Source organism: Saccopteryx leptura, chromosome 4, assembly GCF_036850995.1.
Source record: "Saccopteryx leptura isolate mSacLep1 chromosome 4, mSacLep1_pri_phased_curated, whole genome shotgun sequence".
NCBI lineage: Eukaryota > Metazoa > Chordata > Mammalia > Chiroptera > Emballonuridae > Saccopteryx > Saccopteryx leptura.
Genome location: NC_089506.1, coordinates 32,630,103 through 32,653,017, shown reverse-complemented (window position 1 = coordinate 32,653,017; position 22,915 = coordinate 32,630,103). Strand labels below are relative to the sequence as shown.

The 22,915-nt window shown below is 40.0% G+C and overlaps 1 protein-coding gene across 4 annotated transcripts; it reads right to left on the bottom strand.

Annotated features, from left to right (window-relative positions):
- Window positions 1-1,588: 1,588 nt before the first annotated feature.
- On the bottom strand, window positions 1,589-22,092 carry GOLGA7 (golgin A7). Of its 4 annotated transcripts, none has more exons than XM_066380396.1 (6): window positions 22,016-22,092; window positions 21,668-21,800; window positions 16,498-16,650; window positions 8,752-8,853; window positions 7,666-7,728; window positions 1,589-2,940 (listed from the first exon to the last, which is right to left on the bottom strand). In XM_066380396.1, exons 2-5 carry the CDS (start codon window positions 21,776-21,778, stop codon window positions 7,681-7,683), a joined length of 414 nt encoding a protein of 137 aa, XP_066236493.1. In that variant the 5' UTR covers window positions 21,779-21,800; window positions 22,016-22,092; the 3' UTR covers window positions 1,589-2,940; window positions 7,666-7,680. The 4 variants fall into 4 exon arrangements, with proteins under 4 accessions (XP_066236493.1, XP_066236494.1, XP_066236495.1 ...); XM_066380397.1 differs by lacking the exon at window positions 22,016-22,092 and adding an exon at window positions 21,930-22,009; XM_066380398.1 differs by lacking the exon at window positions 22,016-22,092 and having other exon boundaries at window positions 7,666-7,733; window positions 21,668-21,916.
- Between the last annotated feature and the right edge of the window lie 823 nt (window positions 22,093-22,915).

Genomic DNA, 22,915 nt, shown 5'->3' with positions numbered 1-22,915 from the left:
AAAAATTTTACAATCTCACATATCTTGGATTGTAGAGAAAACTGTATTTTTGCCCTGGCTGGACAGCTTGGTTGGTTAGAGCAGTGGTCAGCAAACCATGGCTTGCGAGCCACATGTGGCTCTTTGGCCCCTTGAGTGTGGCTCTTTCACAAAATACCACATGCGGGCACAAAGGCCAGCTTAGGAGTACCCTAATTAATAACAATGTACCTACTTATATAGTTTAAAAAATTTGGCTCTTAAAAGAAATTTCAAATCGTTGTACTGTTGATATTTGGCTCTGTTGACTAATGAGTTTGCTGATCACTGCAGGTGTGGCCAACAGTTTTTGACCCCAGGCCAGATTAGAAAGAAAGTTTTTTTCATGAAATATTAAAATAAAAGAATGTTAAATACAAAAACGATTCATTTAAGTAAACAAAATTTTATGTAATTTATGAATAAATGTAATTTAGTACAACAAATTAACAAAAAAACTAATGTGATGTGTTGAGGCACTTTGCATCACCTATTATTTTTTTAATATCTGGCTCTATACTTGTAATAGCTATTCTTAACACAGCCTCCAAATGTAAATCATTCAATCTCGATCTTGTACTTTTATTTAGATTCATTAAAGTTTATTAACAAATGTAAGTTGAGCTGAAGATTACTAAATATTCCTTGGCTAGTTCTTTCTAAATTTCCATATTTTCCATTATTCAATTGCTTATAAAAATTGCACAGATGAGTACAAAAGTTGTAAATCTGTATAATGATATTTATTTAAAAAATAAAGAAGTATCCCAAATCCATTTGACCAATTATTGGAAGTTAACCCTAGATAAGTCACGTGGAATTCTTTTCCGCATATCACTATCTTCTTAAATATCTTGATTTCCAATAATCAGACGCTTTTGCTTCTGAATAGCTGAGATTTTAACTTTCACTGTTGTACAATGGTTAGATATTGTAGTTTATGTATAACGATTTAAAAGTACCACTTATTTCATTTCCACAGTATCGTGCGGAGAATATTAAAAATTCAATTGCGGGCCACATAAACTCATTATGTGGGCTGAATCCGGCCTGCATGTTGGCCATGCCTGGGTTAAGAGCATTGTCCCAAAGCACAGAGGTTGCTGGTTCAATCCCCAGTCAGGGCACATACAAGAGCAGGTTGATGTTCCTTTCCCACTAAAATAAAAAAATAAAAATATTTTTTAAAAACCCTGTATTTTATAAACTGTTAATCTCTACAAATGCATTTCATTTTTTAAAAAGTGATCAGATTATCCAAGAAAGTAACAATAACTGTAATACTTTTTTTCTAGTGAAACATTCCAATCTCTTTTTTAGTTGAATGCATTTTCAACTATTAGGAACTATTTCTAGGTTTTCACCTACTTAGCTAACATTTGCTCTTATAAAATAAGTAATTTAAGACACTGAGAAAAGTGATAAACTATGTAAATGTTCAGATGTCTCTTTAAAAATACAAAGCTATGCTGTACCAGCGATTCAAGTACTACAGCTTTGTCCACCTGCCAGATTTAATGCCCCATCATTCATCACATTACCAAATCACACCAAACACGACACAGAGACAATCTGTTTAAGAAAAGTTTTACTAATGTGTTACTATTTCAGCAAAGTTATTGCAACGGGTTTAAAAGGCAAACACATTATTATAGTAACAAAGATGTTTTATACAATTAAAATATTACATAGACCTATGGGATTAACAGACATAAAAGAAATTAAATCTGAAATATTAAATCCAGTATTAGCACCTACAATATCTCTGAAAGCAAAACTTGTTACTGTTTCATTCTCTCCTAGTATCTTTTAACTCCCTCCCAAATATGGTGCTTTCAAACATTAAAGATGAACGAAAGACATGAGGCCCGACACTAAGAACATATAGCCAAAAGAACTACAAATACTGACTCAGACTTGAGTTTTCGTTCAAAGTCATTTAACATACTGTACTTGAACCAATCATAAGATTTCTTTGCAATGAATACTGTGTCTGAGGAAAGTCTATGAATAAGGTTTGCCAGTAGGGATAGTTAAAAATTAGCAATATACAGTATTGTTCCTATCAAATTTTTCCTCATAAGTTATATTTATAACAAAACTATAATTAAAATATTTATTACACTGCTTACTACACGTACAGGGACACAGCAGGGGAATTTATGTGTTTGATGGGTTAGCATCCACTTTATTGTGCTTACTTATTTTTGAAAGAAACAAGCAACACATACCACACCTTCCCAACATTCAGCGGCAACAAAATTCTCCAAAGAAAAAGAACTGGAAATTGTATTAAATACTGCTTTATTAGAAATAATTGCTGTAATAAAACAAATAACACATTATTTTTCCAATGGACTTCAGTTTGAGAAACTTAACAGCAGAAATAGATCTTTAAGATCTGAGTTGTGGCCAAACTGATGAAAATCTGGGAGATGCATTAACAGAACCACTGACACAGCCTACCCTATACTAAATCTTGAAGGAAAGCATTTTATTCTTTTGGGGAAACAAGACTGAACAATGGCTAAGATATGACTGCAATGTCTACAGCCATCTGGGAAGCTAGCCCAGAGAATGAAGAGAATCATTGGTACTGGTGGCAAATAAGAAACTTTTTACATCGGGCTGACCAACTGCCTATTTCATTAAATGGCTTTGAATTTTAAAAAGTGAAATGCTTTGTGGGTTTTATCAGAAACTAATGAAAAGATTATAGAGTTCTACATAATTTGGAGACACAAAGTGGATGCTGAGCGACTAGAGGTCACTCCAGGTGTGGAATTTTAGAAAGTTAGTCCTTGGAGTAAATGGCACCATGGCTCTGGCAGCAGATACAAAGGAATGACGCTCTGGAGAGGAGGTAGGGGGCGCTCTGCGATCGGCCAGTGGATAGATGAGGGTCCTGGCTGGAGCTGGGCTCTATAATCAGAGGGGGAAAAGTAAAGATTTTAGAAAAGGATGCTAAAAAAACCTCTATAACATCTCTCTTACACCAAGTGATATGAGTGCCTAATATGTGGGCAATCTAAACTTGAACCTGTACTACAGGTCTAAGTACTGAGCTCAATAGTCTAGAAATCCAAGCCCTGTATATTCTGATCTCTGACCAATCACATCACGAGAGGTAGTAGAGCAAAGGGTTAAGTGGCAAATGGAGCACCAGGCTGCCTAGATCACTACCTACTAGTATTTAACCTTGGACAACTAATTTAAGTTCTCCATGCCTGAGCTCCACATCTGAAAAATTAGGGTAACAGTATCTACCTCATAGGGTTGTTGTGATGATTAAAATTAAGCATTTACAATAGTGCAGGCATATAAGTGCCAACAAATGTTAGCTATTTTTATGATCATGAATTTATTGATAGAATAATGATGTCTCATTTTTTAAAAATAAAGACAATATTAGTCCAAAGAGAGAAAACACATTTAGTATAATTAATAATAAAGATTTTAAAATTCATCCTAAACAGAAAAAATATTTTTATTTAAAGACTTTTTTTGTGGCAGAGCCAGAGAGCCAGAGAGAGGGATAGGTAGGAACAGACAGACAGGAAGGGAGAGAGATAAGAAGCATCGATTCTTTGTTGCGACACCTTAGTTGTTCATTGATTGCTTTCTCATATGTGCCTTGACCGGGGCTACAGCAGACCGAGTAACCCCTTGCTCAAGTCAGCGACCTTGGGTCCAAGCTGGTGGGCTTTGCTCAAACCAGATGAACCTGTGCTCAAGCTGGTGACCTCAAGGTCTCAAACCTGGGTCCTCGCATCCCAGTCTGATGCTCTATCCACTGTGCCACCGCCTGGTCAGGCTATTTAAAGATCTTTTTAAAGTAAAGGCCATCTCCATGATTTGTGCACTTTTTGTTAAATCACTGGTTGCCATATAACGCTTCCACCTGCAGACACCTACAGACTTGAGGAAAATGGTAGAATTGAATTAATTATTCTTATAGTTTCTGCCTCTCCTCCAAAACTTCAGCCTACACTGGATCCTGTGCCTGAGGAACACATAGCTCTGAAAACTAAATTGTGCTGAACAAAATTATTTGTATTCATGAAACTATCCAGAAGTTCCTAATGTAAATCTTTCCCAATGCAAAATTTCACAGTTGTTTGAATATTGATAGATTAATCTCTGGTGTGTAATTGCTCAAAACCCCACACCACTTCAGAAAAACATTATATTTAGCAATAATAGCTGCAAAATGAGTCATGACAAATGGGTTGTGCCAAGTCAACGCAGCTGCAATTGATAAAACAACTTATTCCAACAGCACGTAACAAAAACCACACATAAGGTTCCTGACTGCTCATTTGAGAAGTATCAGTTTAGAAATTGGTCAGGAGAAAGTGTATGGAGAAGTAACACTAAGTGTTCTAAAACAAAGCCTTTTTAAAGAAATAAAAGATATGCCATCATTTAGGACTTTGACCTTTAAGAATTCAGGTGCAACATTCACTAATGCTTTTTAAAAAAGCAAATTTGGAATGCTGGTTGGTCTGTAGGATTCAATAAATGGTAGAGGAGCAGACAAAATGTATTTTTAAAAAGTACTGAGAAAGAGGCCCTGGCCAGCTGGCTCAGCGGTAGAGCATCAGCCTGGCATGTGGAAGTCCCGGGTTCGATTCCTAGTCAGGGCACATAGAAGATGTGCCCATCTGTTTCTCCACCCTTCCTCCTCTCTATTTCTCTCTTCCCCTCCCGCAGCCCAGGCTCCACTGGAGCAAAGTTGGCCCAGGCACTGAGGATGGCTCTGTGGCCTCTGCCTCAGGCGCTAGAATGGTTCTGGTCATGCCCCAGACAGGCAGAGCATCACCCCCTGGTGGGCATGCCGGGTGGATCCCGGTCAGGTGCATGCGGGAGTCTGTCTGACTGCCTCTCTGCTTCTAACTTTGGAAAAATACAAAAAAAAAGTCTTGAGAAAGAAAACAAGGGAATAAATACACTGCTCACAAAAATTAGGGGATATTTCATAAATGAATATGAAGCCATAAAATATCCCCTAATTTTTGTGAACAGTATACTTAGAATAATCTGATGAACTCTTGCTCCATCTTCGTTCTCTGTTGCAAGTACTTACAGGAAGTATGATGTAAAAAAGAGGTTTATGGTCAGTGTGACTTTAAGAACATTATTTAATCTATTTGTATCTTGGTTTGTGCATCTGTATAATGGGGAAACACTTGGCAGATTCTTCTCAGAATCAGAAATACCATTTTTTAAATATCTGCCACTTAGGAGGTGCCCTCAAAACGATAGCTATTATTTCCTGACCAGGCGGTGGCGCAGTGGATATAGCATCGGACTGGGATGCTGAGGACCCAGGTTCGAGACCCTGAGGTCGCCTGCTTGAGTGCGGGCTCATCTGGTTTGAGCAAAAAGCTCACCAGCTTGGACCCAAGGTCGCTGGCTTGAGCAAGGGGTTACTTGGTCTGCTGAAGGCCCATGGTCAAGGCACATATCAGAAAGCAATCAATGAACAACTAAGGTGCCACAATGAAAAACTGATGATTGATGCTTCTCATCTCTCTCCATTCCTGTCTGTCTGTCCCTATCTGACTCTCTCTCGTCTCTGTAAAAAACAAAACAAAACAAAAACAAACAAAAAAGATAGCTATAATCGCTGCCCTGGGAAGGAGTATGTTTGCTTTGGTGCATTCTGCCTCTGTACTGCCTGTGAGTGATTGATACCTGTAAACAAAGTTAAATTAGGAAAGCACAGCAGACCCTAGCCAACTAGTTGGCTTAGTGGTAGAATGTGTGCCTGGCGTGTGGAAGTCCCGGGTTTGATTCTCAGTCAGGACACACAGGAGAAATGACCATATGCTTCTCCACCCCTCCCTCTCTTCCTTCTCTCTTCCTCTCCTGCAGCCATGGCTTATATGGTTCCAGCAAGTTGGCCCTGGGCACTGAACATGGCTCCATGGCTTGCCTCAGGTGCTAAAATAGCTCGGTTGCTGAGCAATGGAGCAGCAGCCCCAGATGGGCAGAGCATCGCCAGGTAGGGAAATTGCTGGGTGGATCCTGGTTAGGGCGCCTGTGGGAGTCTGTCTCTCTGCCTCCCTGCTTCTTCACTTAATAAAAAAAAAAATAAAGAAAAAGGAAAGCACAGCAACAGAACACTATCTGTAGAAAGAGTAAATGATCTAAACTGGCACAAACAGTGTAGTATAATTTTCTGTCACTTAGAAGACTATGCTAATATACTAGGGCTTCTACATGATTTTGCCTAAAAATTTCTATTAGTGTTACCTAACTTGTTTCTCACTTTCTCAAAATCATTTTATGGCTATATTAGAACATAAACATTCTAAGGAAAAGAATTAAATTTATGGTTCTACCCACTAGAGGTAAGGTTTCTTTTACGTGACTATGAAATACTCTCCCCACGCTACTCTGAAATGTTTTTATTTATTTATTTATTTATTTATTTATTTATTTTCATTTTTCTGAAGCTGGAAACAGGGAGAGACAGTCAGACAGACTCCCGCATGCGCCCGACCAGGATCCACCCGGCACGCCCACCAGGGGGCGATGCTCTGCCCATCCTGGGCGTCGCCATGTTGCGACCAGAGCCACTCTAGCGCCTGAGGCAGAGGCCACAGAGCCATCCCCAGCGCCCGGGCCATCTTTGCTCCAATGGAGCCTTGGCTGCGGGAGGGGAAGAGAGAAACAGAGAGGAAAGCGCGGCGGAGGGGTGGAGAAGCAAATGGGCGCTTCTCCTGTGTGCCCTGGCTGGGAATCGAACCCGGGTCCTCCGCACGCTAGGCCGACGCTCTACTGCTGAGCCAACCGGCCAGGGCATGTTTTGTTTTTAAAGCCATTTGTCATATAGGCAGGGAAATCTCTGAACTGATTATTGTATGCAAAACCTAACTATTTAAATGCCTAAAGTAGTTTTGAAATATTAAAATAAAAAAAGATTATCCCCCCCCCCCGGAAAAAATAAAACTCCCCAAAACAAAGCAACAACAATAACAAAAAAATAAAAGTTTGGCCTGATCAGGTGGTGGTGCAGTGGATAGAACGTCAGACTGGTGCGCAGAGGACCCAGGTTCGAAATCCTGAGGTCACTGGCTTAAGTGCGGGCTCACTGGCTTGAGCATGGGATCATAGACATGACCCCAAGGTCACTGGCTTGATCCCAAAGGTCGCTGGCTTGAACAAGCGGTCACCTGCTCTGCTGGAGCCCTCCGGTCAAGGGACATATGAGAAAGCAATCAATGAACAACTAAGGAGCTGCAATAAAGAATTGATGCTTCCCCCCCTTCTCTCTCTCTGTCTCTCCTCTCTCTCTCTCTCTGTCTCTCCCTCTCCTCTCTAAAAATGAATTAAAAAAAAAAAAAAAAAAAAAAGAATTGATGCTTATCTCCCTTACTGTCTGTCCCTATCTGTCCCTCTCTCTCTCTCTCTCTCTCTCTCACACACACACACACACAGACACGTCTAAAAACAATACTGGGTGGAAAATCAGGATTCAATTCTGTATCACTAAATAAAACTTGGGTTAAATACACAACTCAGCTATCAAGCCAATACAGAAAATATGCCACTATATTATGATCTATTTCCCATGCGGGGAAGAAAATTCACGTACCCTAAAAAATTACAAAAACTTCATATAAATAATTTCATATTTACCTTTAATTCTATGGTTTATCTTCCACTGCTCATTCCTCTGTCTTCATAAATGGTAATTTCAATCTGAACAGCATGGCTGTTAAGAAGACACACTACAGAATATAGCTATAAAAGGGGACTATGGCAAGACGATGTGCATGGTCTGCACAGACTTTTCTTTCAACTTGCATTGCTTGTTTTAAAATTAAAAATTTCTCCTACTTAAATACGAAGCTTTCTCCACCTAGCTGAAAAATTTAACAAACTTAATTGCTTGTGGTACTCCATGTATAGTTCCTCCCCAAACACTGATTATTTACTGAGGAAAAGAAAATCTGAAAAAGAATACTTAATTGTAGAACCAGGTTTTTAACTGAGAATCCAGGAGGTAATAAATTCAGGGGTTCAAAATACCCTGAAATTTTATTCAAACCTTTTCCTAGGAGAGGGTTCAAGACCTCTAAAAGTTTAAGAATTATTGACATTGAGTATAATAAAATGCTGAAATTATTATCAGCAGGAAGGCCTGAGATTATCTGACCTAAGTTTTTAAAAATAATTTATTTTTTTCATTACTCCAGTTATCAAGCTATATTAGTTTTTTGCAATTTTATTTACCAAATTCACTTCGTGATTTTCAAAGCTTACTGCCTCGAAAAATATGCACAGTATGTCAAAAGTAATGAAATTATACATCTGGCAGCTGCAACTGATTTCAAATAGATGAACCCATGGAACTGCAATTCATTTGGATGACAAGTCTCACCACACATTATGAGTTTATGCATTTCAAAGGGGCTTTAGGTTCAGAGTTTCTGCAGCTGAAATGAATTACTCCTACCACCCCCATTATTACTACAAGATGCCCTCAGAACCACCAAGAAAGACAGTAACCAGAATACTAAACAATCTATAAAGACCTGCATAATGCAAAGGAAGGAGAGAAATGCTTTAAGAAAAAATGCTAGAGATAGGAGGCTTATGGTAGATGTGCAATTCACAAAGACAATTCCTGGGCAAATACAAGATGAGTTACATTCTCTTTAGCCAATACCAAATAGTACTAATCAAAATTTTATTTTCATAGATATTTTCTAAAAAAGATACAACTCGAAGTCCTCTCTCAATGGGATCTGTCAGGAGGAGGCCTTGGGGAGCATATATCTTCTCATTCTGCTCTTGAATGTATTTGGAGACTTTCTTCAGAACCTGAGAGAAAGAAATACCACAGCTTTTTACACATTTCATCGGATTTCCCTGTAAGTATCCGCTGAACCTCAAAATCTTCAGGCAGTGGCATTAGTTTTGAAAGCAAGTCATGGATATTCATATGGAAGGCTACAGCTCTGATTATTTGGCTCACAGAGCGGCACACAATATATAGCAGAGCTTGATGGACTCTTCAAATCATCATGTAAGTAGAAATGCATATGAAAGATTGAGACCTAATCTTCTCCTTACATCCTAGTGACCTCATTCCTGGATATATAAAAATAGATGATCACATATGCAATTGTTAGTTATGCTTTTCTCTTTCCCTACTCACAAAGTGTCGCTAATGTTACAGCAAAATGGTGGGATCTTGATAACATTATACGGAGTGAAATAAGTAAATCAAAAAAACCAGAAACTGCATTATTCCATATGTAGGTGGGACATAAAAGTGAGACTAAGAGACATTGATAAGAGTGTGGTGGTTACGGGGAGAGGGGGGAGAGGGAGAGGGAAAGGGGGAGGGGCACAAAGAACTAGATAGAAGGTGACAGAGGACAATCTGACTTTGAGTGATGGGTATGCAACATAATTGAACAACAAGATAACCTGGACATGTTTTCCTTGAATATATGTATCCTGATTTATTGATGTCACCCCATTAAAAAAAAAAAGTGTCGCTAATGTGACATCTTTTAATATCAAGGCCACTTCTTGGCTTTCCCCTTTAACACTTAAGAACTGCTTCTTCTCTCCTTGGTACATTTTCATCGATTTTAAAGTTGGACTATAATGAAAGGTAGCCCAGTTAGTTTAAAACAGAACAGTTTACTTCCGTTTTCCTTTGGAAAGCACGTGGGCGTCAGCTACTGTGGAGTTTCTGATGGCTCCAAGTGTCTTACAGCATTTCCACCACTGCTCATAGTGCTACTCTGTACTTTGCTCTTGTGTCCTGGACGGCAACCTCAATTTATAAGTTCAGTATTAAGGTTGTAAAAGTCAAAGCAAATGTAGACAAAAACCAGATAGGATACAAAGGTACTTCTGGAAATTGCCAAATCTCCAGCTTTAATAAGGGTAATTCTGAGACAGATAAACTAGAAGAAAATAAATCTTAACAGCTATATACAAAATCAAAGAGTTACATGTTGTAATTCAGATTCAAAGCCATCAGAACCTTTTTCTGGCTCTAATGTTCAAAGAGGCTTTGATCCAGTTCTTTAATTACTATATATTTTCTTAAATTCACACTATCAGCATATGATAAAAGTCACAGATAAATGTGATCACAACTTAAAGGGGAAAAATAGCTATATGAATATAAAGTTGGAAATTAAGAAATGATTCAAGAGTGGGTCTATAATGTACCAGGGCAAACAAATAATTTAAGATGTTACAATTTAGATGTTTTAGTATAAACTGACTTAGAATTCAAAACTATCTGTGGTTTGTATAACAGATTTTCTTACTGCAGGAAAATAAAGAGTTTATTCAAGTTACATCTTTGGAAATAATGTAATCTGATGTTTTATGCTTTTTTAAAAAAAGCATGATAGTATAAAAAGAGCAACCTTATGTAGTAAATTAAGAATGCTATTTTTAAAGAAAAGATTTTTTTCACTTAATTATCTTAAGTGATACACATATCATTCTGCTATTTTCAACTCTCAAAGAATTTGAGCAGTGCTTAGTCTTGATAGACCAAAAGGAAAAAAACAAAAAAACCCGGGCACTATCTCCCTATCACAGTTTGTCAATCAGGCTAAAACAATGAATAGAAGGAAGTAGCCCCTAAAGGTACCCAACTCAGGACTCTCAATCTTCTGATTTCCTTTTCCAGCTCGCCTGCCAGAATTGGAAATTGGAGTAAGCCTCCCCTCACAGAGGTCCATTTATACCAAGAGGACACCCAGAAAAATGCTTGCATGGCTGGTTTCAAAGAAAGGATTCCTTCAGAACAGCTTTCCTCCCTCTCCTTGGGCACAGGTTACTAACAAAGAAATAGCATTCCTTTACTTGATTCAAGCACAACTTTGTTGCGCAGGTTTTTATCTAAACTTTAATAGCATTCATGTGCACTTGGGTATCAGTTTAAAAAGAAAACAGTTTTCTTTTTGTATAAGCTCCAAATCCACTTATACTATTTTGGTGAAGGCAGCACTGACCTGAACAAGATGCTCTTAAAAACTCTTACGTCTCTTTAGCAAAAGGAAAGCATTAATGTGAGTAAGCTCATACTGCATCCCAGACAGGACAAAGCATCCTTCTCACCCCCAAGAAACCATATGTTGGTCTTTTACTCATACTTTATATCTGTTACCTTCAAACCTCAATGTCTATAATATTTACAAAGCCAAACACAATGAAACCTCAGGAAAGACTAATATCCACCTCAAAAAAATTAAACTGGAGAAAGCCTAGATCCTTCAGAAAAAAATATCCTAGATGAGACTAAGAACACCAAGATCATAGCTAATTTCAGAAACAAAGTTCCTTCTAACTGTTCCTTTTACAGAGTACAGCACTCAGGCAGGGGGGTGTTCTCCAGTTGAGGAACAAGGCAGACAGCTACTGACAGAACCTCTACAATCCCATTTGTTCCCTAATTATCATGGGCAGCAACCACAGAGAAAATAACACTGAAGTCTTTATTTTCATTTTAAATCAATAAAAAAGAACATTATAGGGAAAAAATGCATGATTGTTCTAGTGAGTTCTAAAAGGCCTATTTACAATTTAAAAAATTTAACCCACATGACCAAGTGTAAGCACTATTACATTTGGCTTACTATTTGTAAATTAGAAATCTTAGTGTTTAAAACAGTAAAGACTAAATGACTCAATCCTGTCCTGTCATAAAGTAGAAAATAATAGCACAAAATTTCTAAGGTACAAACTACAGAGGGAGAGGGCAGCTGTTCTTATACTTGTATCATTTTATCAAAAATACAAATGCACATTTAAAAAGTTTTCTTTTAAAAGTATAGGTACGAGCCTGACCAGGCGGTGGCACAGTGGATAGAGCGTCGGACTGGGATGCAGAGGACCCAGGTTTGAGACCCCCGAGGTCGCCAGCTTGAGCATGGGCTCATCTGGTTTGAGCAAAAGCTCACCAGCTTGGATCCAAGGTTGCTGGCTCGAGCAAGGGGTTACTCGGTCTGCTGAAGGCCCACGGTCAAGGCACATATGAGAAAGCAGTCAATGAACAACTAAAGTGTTGCAACACGCAATGAAAAATTAATGATTGATGCTTCTCATCTCTCCGTTCCTGTCTGTCTGTCCCTGTCTATCCCTCTCTCTGACTCTATGTCTCTGAAAAAAAAAAAAAAAAAAAAAAAAAAAAAAAAAAAAAGGTATAGGTACGATAGGTACATTGTATCTTAATTATCAGCATTCTAGTTATTCATTTTCCATGATCTAGTTATTCATGACTAGTTTCTAAAATAAAATCATATACTTAAAAAATGTTGCCATGCCTTAACATTTTGGTTTCTTGATTAATTTTATTTGGTCTTTACTTGCTTTAAAATAGTTACTCTGTAAAGACAACTGCATTAGATTTATAAAGTAATACCTTATACATTGCCCATGAACCCAAGTTAAAACATATATTGGGGTCAATTTCCATTCTATTTCTGATACTGAGAACTGCCTTCCAAGATCAATAATCAAAAGAATTTTAATGAAGAGCTGATAAATGTTTTAGTAGCTAAATAAACTAGCTGCTAAATAAGATTATTTGAACTCGAAATAAAAAAATTTTGTCACTTCACAAATATGATTAAAACCTCCATATATACTAACTTAATTTTTAAATCTTAAGAAAACACTCTTTTTAAGCATCTACCACACGAGGCAATTTATTAGTGCTAAGGCCCATTTTACAACCGAAAGCACTCTGACTTAAGAGAGTAATCTCTCTTGTCCACAATACCATAATTAGTAAATGACTTGGCTGTCACCCAATTACCACTTTCTTTCTACAAGTGACATCAGAAGGAGCTACCTGTATCTATTTCAGCAAATGCTCTTGGATAAAGAAGTTAATTAAAATCTTTAACAAATGTAAAAGTTACAGTGAAATGACAGCTCAAGCATTTCCTATCCTATTAAGCATGAACAAAATACTCTGGAGTCTGGATTTCTGACTTAACTTGGCTGCCTTTTATTTTATATTTATCTAAATGACCATCCTGGATGACCTTTTTTTTTATTGTTTTTTATTTTTTGTATTTTTCTGAAGGGAGAAGCAGAGAGACAGAGAGACAGAATCCCACATGTGCCAGACTAGGATCCACCCAGCATGCCCACCAGGGGGTGATGCTCTGCCCACCTAGGGCATTGCTCCATTGCAACTGGAGCAATTCTAGTGCCTGAGAATTGCTCCAGGAGCCAACTTTAGCACCTGGGCCAACTTTGCTCCAATGGAGCCTTGGCTGCCAGGGGGGAAGAGACAGAGAGAAAGGAAAGGGGGAAGGGTGGAGAAGCAGATGGGCGCTTCTCCTGCGTGCCCTGGCCGGGAATCGAACCTGGGACTTCTACATGCCGGCCGACACTCTAACACTGAGCCAACCGGCCAGGGCCTAGATGACCAACGTGTTATTCACATAAGTTCACCCTCCCTTTCTACTTTTGGCTCTTCATCAATTCTTGATTGTCACCAACATGTCCTTTGAATCTGTCCGCCCCCCTCCATCTCTACGGCTCTGTTCCTGTCCGAGCCATCATCATCTCTTGCCTGGACTTCTACAGAGCATCCTAACTGGTTTCCTGCCTTTTATAACTTTCCCCCCACAGAACAAAGAGATTTCTTAACAAGGAAAATCTGATCATAACCCTCTCCTGCTTAAAACCTTTGAGTAGCTTCCTCCTGCACTGAAAATAAAATCTGAACTTATTTTCCAAGGACTACACACTCCTGACTGATACAGATCCTCCTTAGCTCTTCAAATTTATCTCTAGCCATTTCCCCCACTCCTCTCCTTCAACACCGGCCTCCGGTCAGTTCCCAGAACTCAGGAAGCTCTCTGAGCCCTCGGAACACAGAGCACTGAGCTCCCTGCCAGAATGGCTCCAGGCTTCTTATCCTCCAGGCAGCGCTTTAAAAGTTACCTCTTCAGAGGCCTTTTCTGACCGCACAATCGAAATTAGACCTCTCCTATTATTTCCTATCACAGGAGTTTGTTTTCTTCAAGGCACTTATCACAATTTACAATTTTGTTGTTTTGTTTCCTTAGGATCAGTTGTTACCACTAAATTATAAACTCCACAAGGTCAACACCCACGTGTGCCCGATTCAGCTACATCCCCTGCATACTGGTTAGCACAGAGTAAGTTTCAACTAATATTTAGATTTGAACGAATCCCTTCCCCTTCACTCAGCACCACCTCATTACAGAGAAGCTGCTACAACAAACGGACTGAAAGCTGACACAGATCCCCCTATACTCCTGATTTTGAATGTTAAACAGGAATGAAAGCTGCTTCTCTGTATGACATAAAGAAGGATATAAACTATTTACCATTTAAATTAAAAAAACTTGTAACTAGCTCAAAATATTTTAGCTGCAACAGTATCTGCTGCTGTAATGGTATATGTGGAGTACAAGACACTCATAGGGACATTTCTAGTAGGTGGGCTATATAATATAGATGTCATTAGAGCATATCTTTTTCTAAACATGGTTAAAATTTAATGATATATTAGGGGCTTACTGTGATTAACTTAATTTCATCCACTTAACACACATTTAGTGAATGCCTAATATACCCGAGGCATAGTGTTAGGCATGAAGAGGGATACAAAGTGGTTAGGCACTGTTTTTTGTTTGTTTGTTTTTTTGTATTTTTCTGAAGCTAGAAATGGGGAGAGACAGTCAGACAGACTCCCGCATGCGCCCGACCGGGATCCACCCACCCGGCACGCCCACCAGGGGGCGATGCTCTGCCGCGACCAGAGCCACTCTAGTGCCTGGGGCAGAGGCCAAGGAGCCATCCCCAGCGCCCGGGCCATCTTTGCTCCAATGGAGCCTTGGCTGCGGGAGGGGAAGAGAGAGACCGAGAGGAAGGAGAGGGGGAGGGGTGGAGAAGCAGATGGGCGCCTCTCCTATGTGCCCTGGCCGGGAATCGAACCCGGGACTTCACGCCAGGCCGATGCTCTACCACTGAGCCAACTGGCCAGGGCCAAGGCACTGTTTTTGACCTCAAGAAAAATACATGTTTCATGGGCAAATAACAATGTAAACTTCTACATTCCAAAGTAAAGTGGTAAGTGCTGGAAAACAGGTACTAATAAATGTTGTGGGGCTAGCAAGGAGAGAAAGACTCTGATTAGAGAGGAAGGAGAAGTCAGAGGACAGCGGAACAGAAGGACTGGTGAGCTGTGAGACACAGGAAGAATGGCAATTCTAGGTGGAGAAAACGCTGGAGGGTACGTTTGGTGACCAGTGAGTAACTGAATTTGGCTGAAGGACACAGTGAGCACGGGGTGGCAGACTGGCCTGAAAAGGTAAGCTGGAGGCTAGCTTGCGAAGGGGCTTGAACTTTACCCACTGGCAGTAAATGGAAAGCCAGGGAAGGTCTCTGGCTTAGCAGGAGTGGTAGACATAATCAGGCTGTGTCACTAAGAAAATAGAAAACAGCAGCAAAAAGGTTGGAAAGGTAAAAGAATGGAAGAAATGAGACTTGGCATAAATTAGGATAGTACCATGTTTCCCCGAAAATAAGACAGTGTCTTATATTAATTTTTGCTCCTAAAGACGCGCTAGGTCTTATTTTCAGGGGTATCTTATTTTTCCATGAATAAAAATTCACATTTATTATTGAACAAAAAATCAACATTTATTAATATACTGTAGTCATGTCATCACAAACATCAGCATAACCAGCCAAACTCTGAATTCCATCAAGAATTTCTTGTGACTATTTCCATGTACAACAATCTACCCTGTTTCTTTGAAAATAAGACAGTGTCTTTTATTAATTTTTGCTCCTAAAGATGTGCTGGGTCTTATTTTTAGGAGAGGCCTTATATTTCTAAGCTTGAAAAAAAAATGCACTAGGTCTTATTTTCAGGGAAACTAAGGGTATTAGAGGAAATCATGAAAAGATAACGAATGGGAAAATGGAAGAAAAAATTTCAGTCTCTGACAACTGACAAACTTTTCTCTCTTCTTCATCTCCCCACCTAAAGACAGTGTGCTATTAAACAAAGCAGGGAGGAAGGAGGACTGACTTCTGAGCATCTAAGCTGAGAAGCCAGCCTCTCTGATCTAGCAGGAAGTGGGAAAGAGAGGAGAAGAACTCAGGTGAGAGGAGAGAACTTAAACAGAAATTTGGGGAAACAAAGTAAAAAGATTCTCAGAAAGCTGCTAGAATGAGAATACAGATTTTCTACATTCTTAAGTGTGAGCCAATTTGAACACTGATACATCAACTCCAAGTTACTTATCAATTAAGGCCTATTTCTGAAAGATGCAGGATTCTTTTTCATGTTCTGGACATGTAACAACAAAACTCAAATTATTATAAATGCCTCTTTAAATTTTATCATAATTGTCATCTAAAAACATAAACATGTAACAAACACACTTTATTCATAATTTTAAGAGGTTTTATGAAAAAAAAAAAAGGTAGCCTTACCTTCTCGTAATGAGTTTCCATGCATAAGAAGATGGTATATGCTGTTAAACAAGCCAAACAGCCTTCAAGATATGACTGACCCCCAAGCTTCTCTGCTTCTGCATAAAGGTTATTTAGAGTTCGAACTGTTTCTTCAAACTGCTGCCTATCAATCTGTAGAGGAAAGAATTGAAGAATAAGTTTTGGGAAAAAAAAGATTGGCTACTTACTGATGCTTGCTATCACTAATTTATTTTGCTGTTTTGTCAACATTCTTATCTAATAATCGGCAAACAATTTTTAGGTGATTAAATCTGGACCTAAGTTACTTACACTGGTTAGTGTTTGTTTAATTTTATCCCTATTATGAACAAAGGATATCTTGAAGTCTCAACATGGTGTTTTCTTATTCTCTATAGTGAATTTCAAGTAAATTAAATTATACAATTCTTTGATCTTTTAATTCATCTATATTCAAACTGTGTACCTAACCATTATGTACTATGACAGGCTTTAGAGAAAGATGAACGAGACAGTCTCAGTCTTCAAGGAGTTTACAGTCACACGAACAGATTACATAGACATAAAAATGCAATCAACTGGCAGAAGTCTTTCCCTTTGGAAAGAAAAGGCAATCTTAAATTGAGTGCCTAACACAGGCATTAACTAGGTAAAAAAGGAAGTGAGGACATTTTAAGCAGAAGGATCAAAGGCTACAAGTTCTGTATTACGTTTACTCAACATCCCATCTATTTTAAAGTACCTATTTGGACTAAAACCTCAAACTACTGCATAACTCCTCACACAACTCCAAGTCATTCCCATTACCTTTCATTCAATGACATTATCTTATGTTTACACCAATACTATTGTCATTCATTTTTCACTTTAATCACCTGTTTTTACTTACCTCTTCCAATATCACTTTATTTTCTAACAGTACTTTGTAGATTTTATTTTAGAATATACTTTAAAATTTTTATTGAATTTATTGGGGTGACATCTGTTAATAAAATTATACAGGTTTCAGGTGTACAATTCTACAATACATCATCTGTATATTGTATTGTGTGTTCACCACCCTAGTGGGGGATAAATGGTGATGGAACTACTTTGTAGATTTTATTCAATACTTTACCATAAGACTTTCAAGGCTATTAGTAGAGTATTTCATCCAATATTATCATTTCTGGTAACAAAACACAATCTGTCTTGTCTTTAGGCCTTCTAGATCTCTCTTATTCCTAAAACTAATAACTATTTACATATGAATTCTCTTTTATGAAGTCTTTATATAGAAATGTACTCAGAAAAAAGTCAAAGAATATTTTGAGACAAAATATTCCCAAGAACATAATTTTTAAAAGTATAAAATAATTTATAATCATCACCCTTAAGCTATTAAACTTTTTAGGTTAGAGGCAGTTGTAATCATTTTGTCCTTTGTGTGAAAAACTATGGGGATACAATGAGCCAACAGCATGAAAATATTTGATGTAAACTTTAACACAATGGTGACTCTACCTATTTTTCAAAAGGAGCTACTTTTTTTTTTTTTGTATTTTTCTGAAGCTGGAAACGGGGAGAGACAGTCAGACAGACTCCCGCATGCGCCCGACCGGGATCCACCCGGCACGCCCACCAGGGGCGATGCTCTGCCCACCAGGGGGCGATGCTCTGGCCTCCGGGGCGTCGCTCTGCCGCGACCAGAGCCACTCTAGCGCCTGGGGCAGAGGCCAAGGAGCCATCCCCAGCGCCCGGGCCATCTTTGCTCCAATGGAGCCCCGGCTGCGGGAGGGGAAGAGAGAGACAGAGAGGAAGGAGGGGGGCGCCTCTCCTATGTGCCCTGGCCAGGAATCGAACCCGGGTCCCCCGCACGCCAGGCCGACGCTCTACCGCTGAGCCAACCGGCCAGGGCCAAAAGGAGCTACTTTTAATTTCCCAGAATATCAGAGTTTCTGCCAAGGTGGCAATGGTGCTAGAGCCAGGACAGGGTTTCTTCACTGAGCCACCACCTGAAGATGTGGTTTGCCAAGCACGGTCATCTATAGAACCTGTCAGAGTTCTTATTTCCTGAAAACAGACTTAGGCAAACAGCTCAGTGAACAAATATTAAAGGTAAATTATTACCTTCACCTAATTATGCCTAAGTTGATGTTTTCAGTTTGCCCATCAGTAAATCGCAGAAGTCTAAATAATTACAAACATTCACTTTTGATTTACCTATAAAGTTATGATCTAATAAAGTTCTTTGAATTATTTACATATCTTTGGACACAATATTATGATTCAGAACCATGGGATCCAAACCAGAAACATTTCTTTCAGATCAGAAACACTGATCATATCAGCAACACTAATTCTTAAAAGTTATTCAAAGATTGCAATGCTTTTGCAGGATGGAGGCAAATCACAGATTAAACAAAAACAGTAACAAAGATGAAGAATTTTTTAAAAAAAGGTTAAGAAAATAGAAATAAAGGTATAAACCAGTGTAGAATTTCTTTGGAAGTTTATTTTTAAAAAGGAGGGGGAGTAAAAAGCAGGACAGGCAGCAGTAAAGGCAAAGGACATGCCTAACATGCAAGGGCTCAACAGAACAAACGTGGGCCTTTTCACTCCACTCCCTTCAGGCCCTGTGGAGGGCTGTCAGTGTTCTCTAGTTACTTGGTCACTGATATAGGTCCTAGCTATATCAGAATTTGGAGATATGTGAAGCTGGAGTCAAATACAAATTTGGGTTAATAAACACTGAAAGTCAAAATGGAAATAGGAATGACTTGTTTTCCCAGAATTTTCATTTTCTTGAACTATGTGGTAGAAAGCATGGGACTGAAGCTTAGAGCACTCACAAAGCAAGGTAACTTCCACTGACTAGATGTAAAAAGTTATTTTTAAAATCATTTGTATGGCAACAAATGCTTAGACCAAGGGTGCCTAAGATGTCTATATTTTGGGCAAAGTGAGAATAAAGCTTCCTTTTAAGAACTGTCCTGGCAACAAAGCACTTATGCATCAAAGTACTGTATTACATTCGAATAGGCAATGAAGAAAGCAAACTTGTTAACAGAAAGAACTTGTCCTCACTCCCAAATTAAAGGGCACAAATGCGTGTGTTTAATGCTTTCAAGTAATACAAAACACTTGTGCATTAGTTTCTTCCTCTATTAAGCTGCCAAGTGTGATGTTCTCACAGAAGGAAAATCAACCTCAGTGGCAGAGCAATCAGTACAATTTCTAGTGTTAGTTGAGAAACAAAGAGAAAAACCTTTCAATTTTCCATCAAACAAGCAAGGCAAATTTAAACCTGTAATTTAAATTTAATCTCAACACAGAAAAAAAAAAAATCAAAGCTTTCCCAAGAAGTTTAAAGTATAAGCTAGTGTTCTAACCCAAACAAAAAGAAAAAAAAACAAAAAACAAATCAAAGGCACAATTGAACACTACCATATAACATTCCATACAGTACTCAGAATCACAAGCAGTTTCGGGCTATATTAAATCAAAAAAGTAAACGGACTCCAGAATTTAGAAACATCAATTTCCTGTGAGAAACAGTAGAATACTGTGACTATATTGTGATTATGTATTCCAACTATAAAATAAAGGCTCTGCCACACACAGTGGAAGACTAATGTCTGATTATGCATACATATATAAAATTTGGCTCAACTGTGAGTTCAAAGTTTGACAAAGGAATCTTGTAACAACCAAGTAAGTGTGGTGAAAAGAATAGTTTACATTCTGATTTGAAAGTACATAAATAGTGTGAGTTTCCAAAACAGGCTTAAAAATAAAATATTTCATCTATTTCACATGTCCTAATATGTAAAATGCTAGCTGTAATTTTAAATTATTTTAAAAACAACACTCAGTAGCTTTAGCCAGTAGGCATCTGGCTCAATTTCTACCTCTTCAAACCACTGTGGAAATGTCCACCTAGTATCAGGCTGAGTTAACTCATAACATTGTTGACAACAAACTGCAGCATTCAGATGGCATTTCATAAACAAGCTAATCTACAAACCATCTTTATGAGACGTTTGATCTTTAATTTGCACTTAAAGAAATATACTTGGGCCACTAACTTGCCCAGGGTTATAAATCAAGTGAAGGGCACTATAACTGATCATTGTTGATTTTCCAACCTTGGCAATCAGGTAGAACCACGTACCTTCCCACAAACTGGTTTTAAATGACTGCTACACATTGCTCTAGACAAATCTACACCCACTTATTCCACCACCAGCCTTTCTTAGCCCTACACCCACAGCATGCCTAATCACTTCTCAGTCCCTCACCTTCCTTATCAAAGAGGAAAGCCACCAAACTTGCTCCCATCTAAACCAGAAATTGACTTCAGAACTAAGTTTCTCTTCTCATCACCATCTCTTTGGGTGGTGAACAGATGTAGGCACAAGAAAACACACGTTCAAAAGGCTCATTGACCTTTAAAATAAGATACAATGCTTTTGTTTGTTTGTTTTTGCTAAGTCTGAAAAAAGGGGAAACATTCCATTCTTCCATTTCTGTATGCTGGGTTGTCCAAAGGACCTATGTCCTGATGACAGTTTTGAGATGCAAGACAACACAACGCAGGTGGCAGCCAGTGACCATTATCAAGAGTGACAAGGTTAAGGCCTTGTTCTTGTCCAGGCCCTCCAATGCTCTACACGTTTTTTGGGTTCCAAGAATGCCTGTCTCGTTGCCTGGCACAGCCCCTAAATCCTTTCTGTCGAACAGTGCGGCCAGCACAGCAGCCACAAACCCCAGTCACTAGAATGATGATGTTTCCTCTTGCTTGGCAAGGTAGGAATACATAGCTCACAACATGCTGAGTTAGGTGGCTTGGAGCATCAGGAATTAGTTTCTCATCACTGTTGTCAATAACCCAGGTTGGGTGCGGTTGACAACAGGGAAAGAAGACGGCTGGGTACAGAACCCCCAAAACTGGGCATCACCGAGTTCCATAAAGTCATCATACCCGGGGGCTTGGTCATATTCCTCCTCCTGCAAACACCAGGTCTTGCTTAAGGGCCCTGTTCGTACACCTGTGGCTAACACCCCATCTTTGGCCGCCCCTACCCAGAGCAATGCACTCCGCGGTCCTGGTTTCAGCCCAGACCCCCTCCCTTTCCTGGGTAGTCTCCCACCCTGGCCCCGGAGCAGGTGCGGGGACCAGGCTGCGTACCCGGTTCTCCAGCTCCGCGGGGAACTTGGTCTGGAACTGGCAGCGTGTGCCACTGCTGTAGTCTCGCTGAATAAACACCTTCCCGAACACCGGCGCCTGCTGCGGCCTCATGGCGAGGACAAGACGCGCCACGCTGCGGGTTCGGGGGACACCAACCACGGGTCAGATCCCCGGCCTGGACCCACGACTCCAGCCCGCCAGCCCTCAGACCCACCCACCGCGGAAGGCAGCCCAAGCCCTACTCCGTCCCATTCCCCTTCACCCATGCTGCCACCGCAGGCCTTTAGCTACGGCCCCTGCTCAGGCCTCGCGCCCCCCACAGCCCGGTTCGGCCCGGAAAACACGAACCCGCCTCCTCCGCCCTCCAGCTGCTGTCGCGCCGCATGCGGCGTCACTTACGGCCTGTCGCAAAAGGCCTCTTTCCCCGCCCCTGAGCTCAGACTCCGACCTCAAGTCTAGGACCCACCCTCTTCTCCGGCCGTAAAGCGACTCTGCCGAGGCGGCGCGCTGAGGTGGAGGGTCGCGCACTGTGGGCGGGGCCCGGGCCGACTGGGCTTTCCGCCCCGCCCCGAGGAGTCTACCCGGAAGAAAGAGGCCGGGCGGGGCTGGAGGGCGTGGCGGGCCGGGGCGGGGAGAACTGAGGAGACCCGAGCTGACTACTGTACTCAAACCTTCTCTTTGGTTTGAGAAGGGATTTCCCGGTTGCGTCATTTCCCTGCCGATCGTGGCCCAGGTCATTTCTGAGCTCTGATTGTAAGGAGTTCTGTTCACTGTTGATTGAATGTCGGAGCTTCCACGTGGGACACACCCAGGTCTATCTATGCAAAACAAACAGCTCACACAAATCTAGACCTAGAAAGCCGGCTGCTGGGGATCCATTACAACACGGCGGAGTAAGGGAGGACGAGGAACCTGCCCTGGCTTCACTGTAAAGCATTCCTCCTCCAGCTCTTCTCTGAGATGTTGTCTTTTCTCTTTCCCCAAAGATTTTCATTCAGTACCCCAGCCCACACCCCTCAGCCGACCTGAGGACAAGTAGTTCTCTCCATCGCCACACCGATCTCAGTATACCTTTGCAAGGCAGTCAAAGAACCCTACATTACCCTTATCTGGTGGTGTCTGGCTAATGTGACTTGTTAGCTTCTCTGCTTGATCCTGTCTTTTTATGTATTTTTAAAATATTCATTTATTGTATTTAAACACACCTTTGTTTAAACCATGAAATGAACTGAATGCATCTAAAGTGGA

Bases quoted from the DNA above. Each gene is read 5' to 3' on its own strand.
- GOLGA7 (XM_066380396.1), bottom strand. From the start codon at position 21,778: ATGAGGCCGCAGCAGGCGCCGGTGTTCGGGAAGGTGTTTATTCAGCGA. The intron at 16,651-21,667 runs GTACGCAGCCTG...TTTCCTCTACAG, and splicing joins CCGCGGAGCTGGAGAACCGG to ATTGATAGGCAGCAGTTTGA. The intron at 7,729-8,751 runs GTATCTTTTTTA...CATGCTGTTCAG, and splicing joins TTGAGAGAGGACTTCGAGTT to ATTGAAATTACCATTTATGA.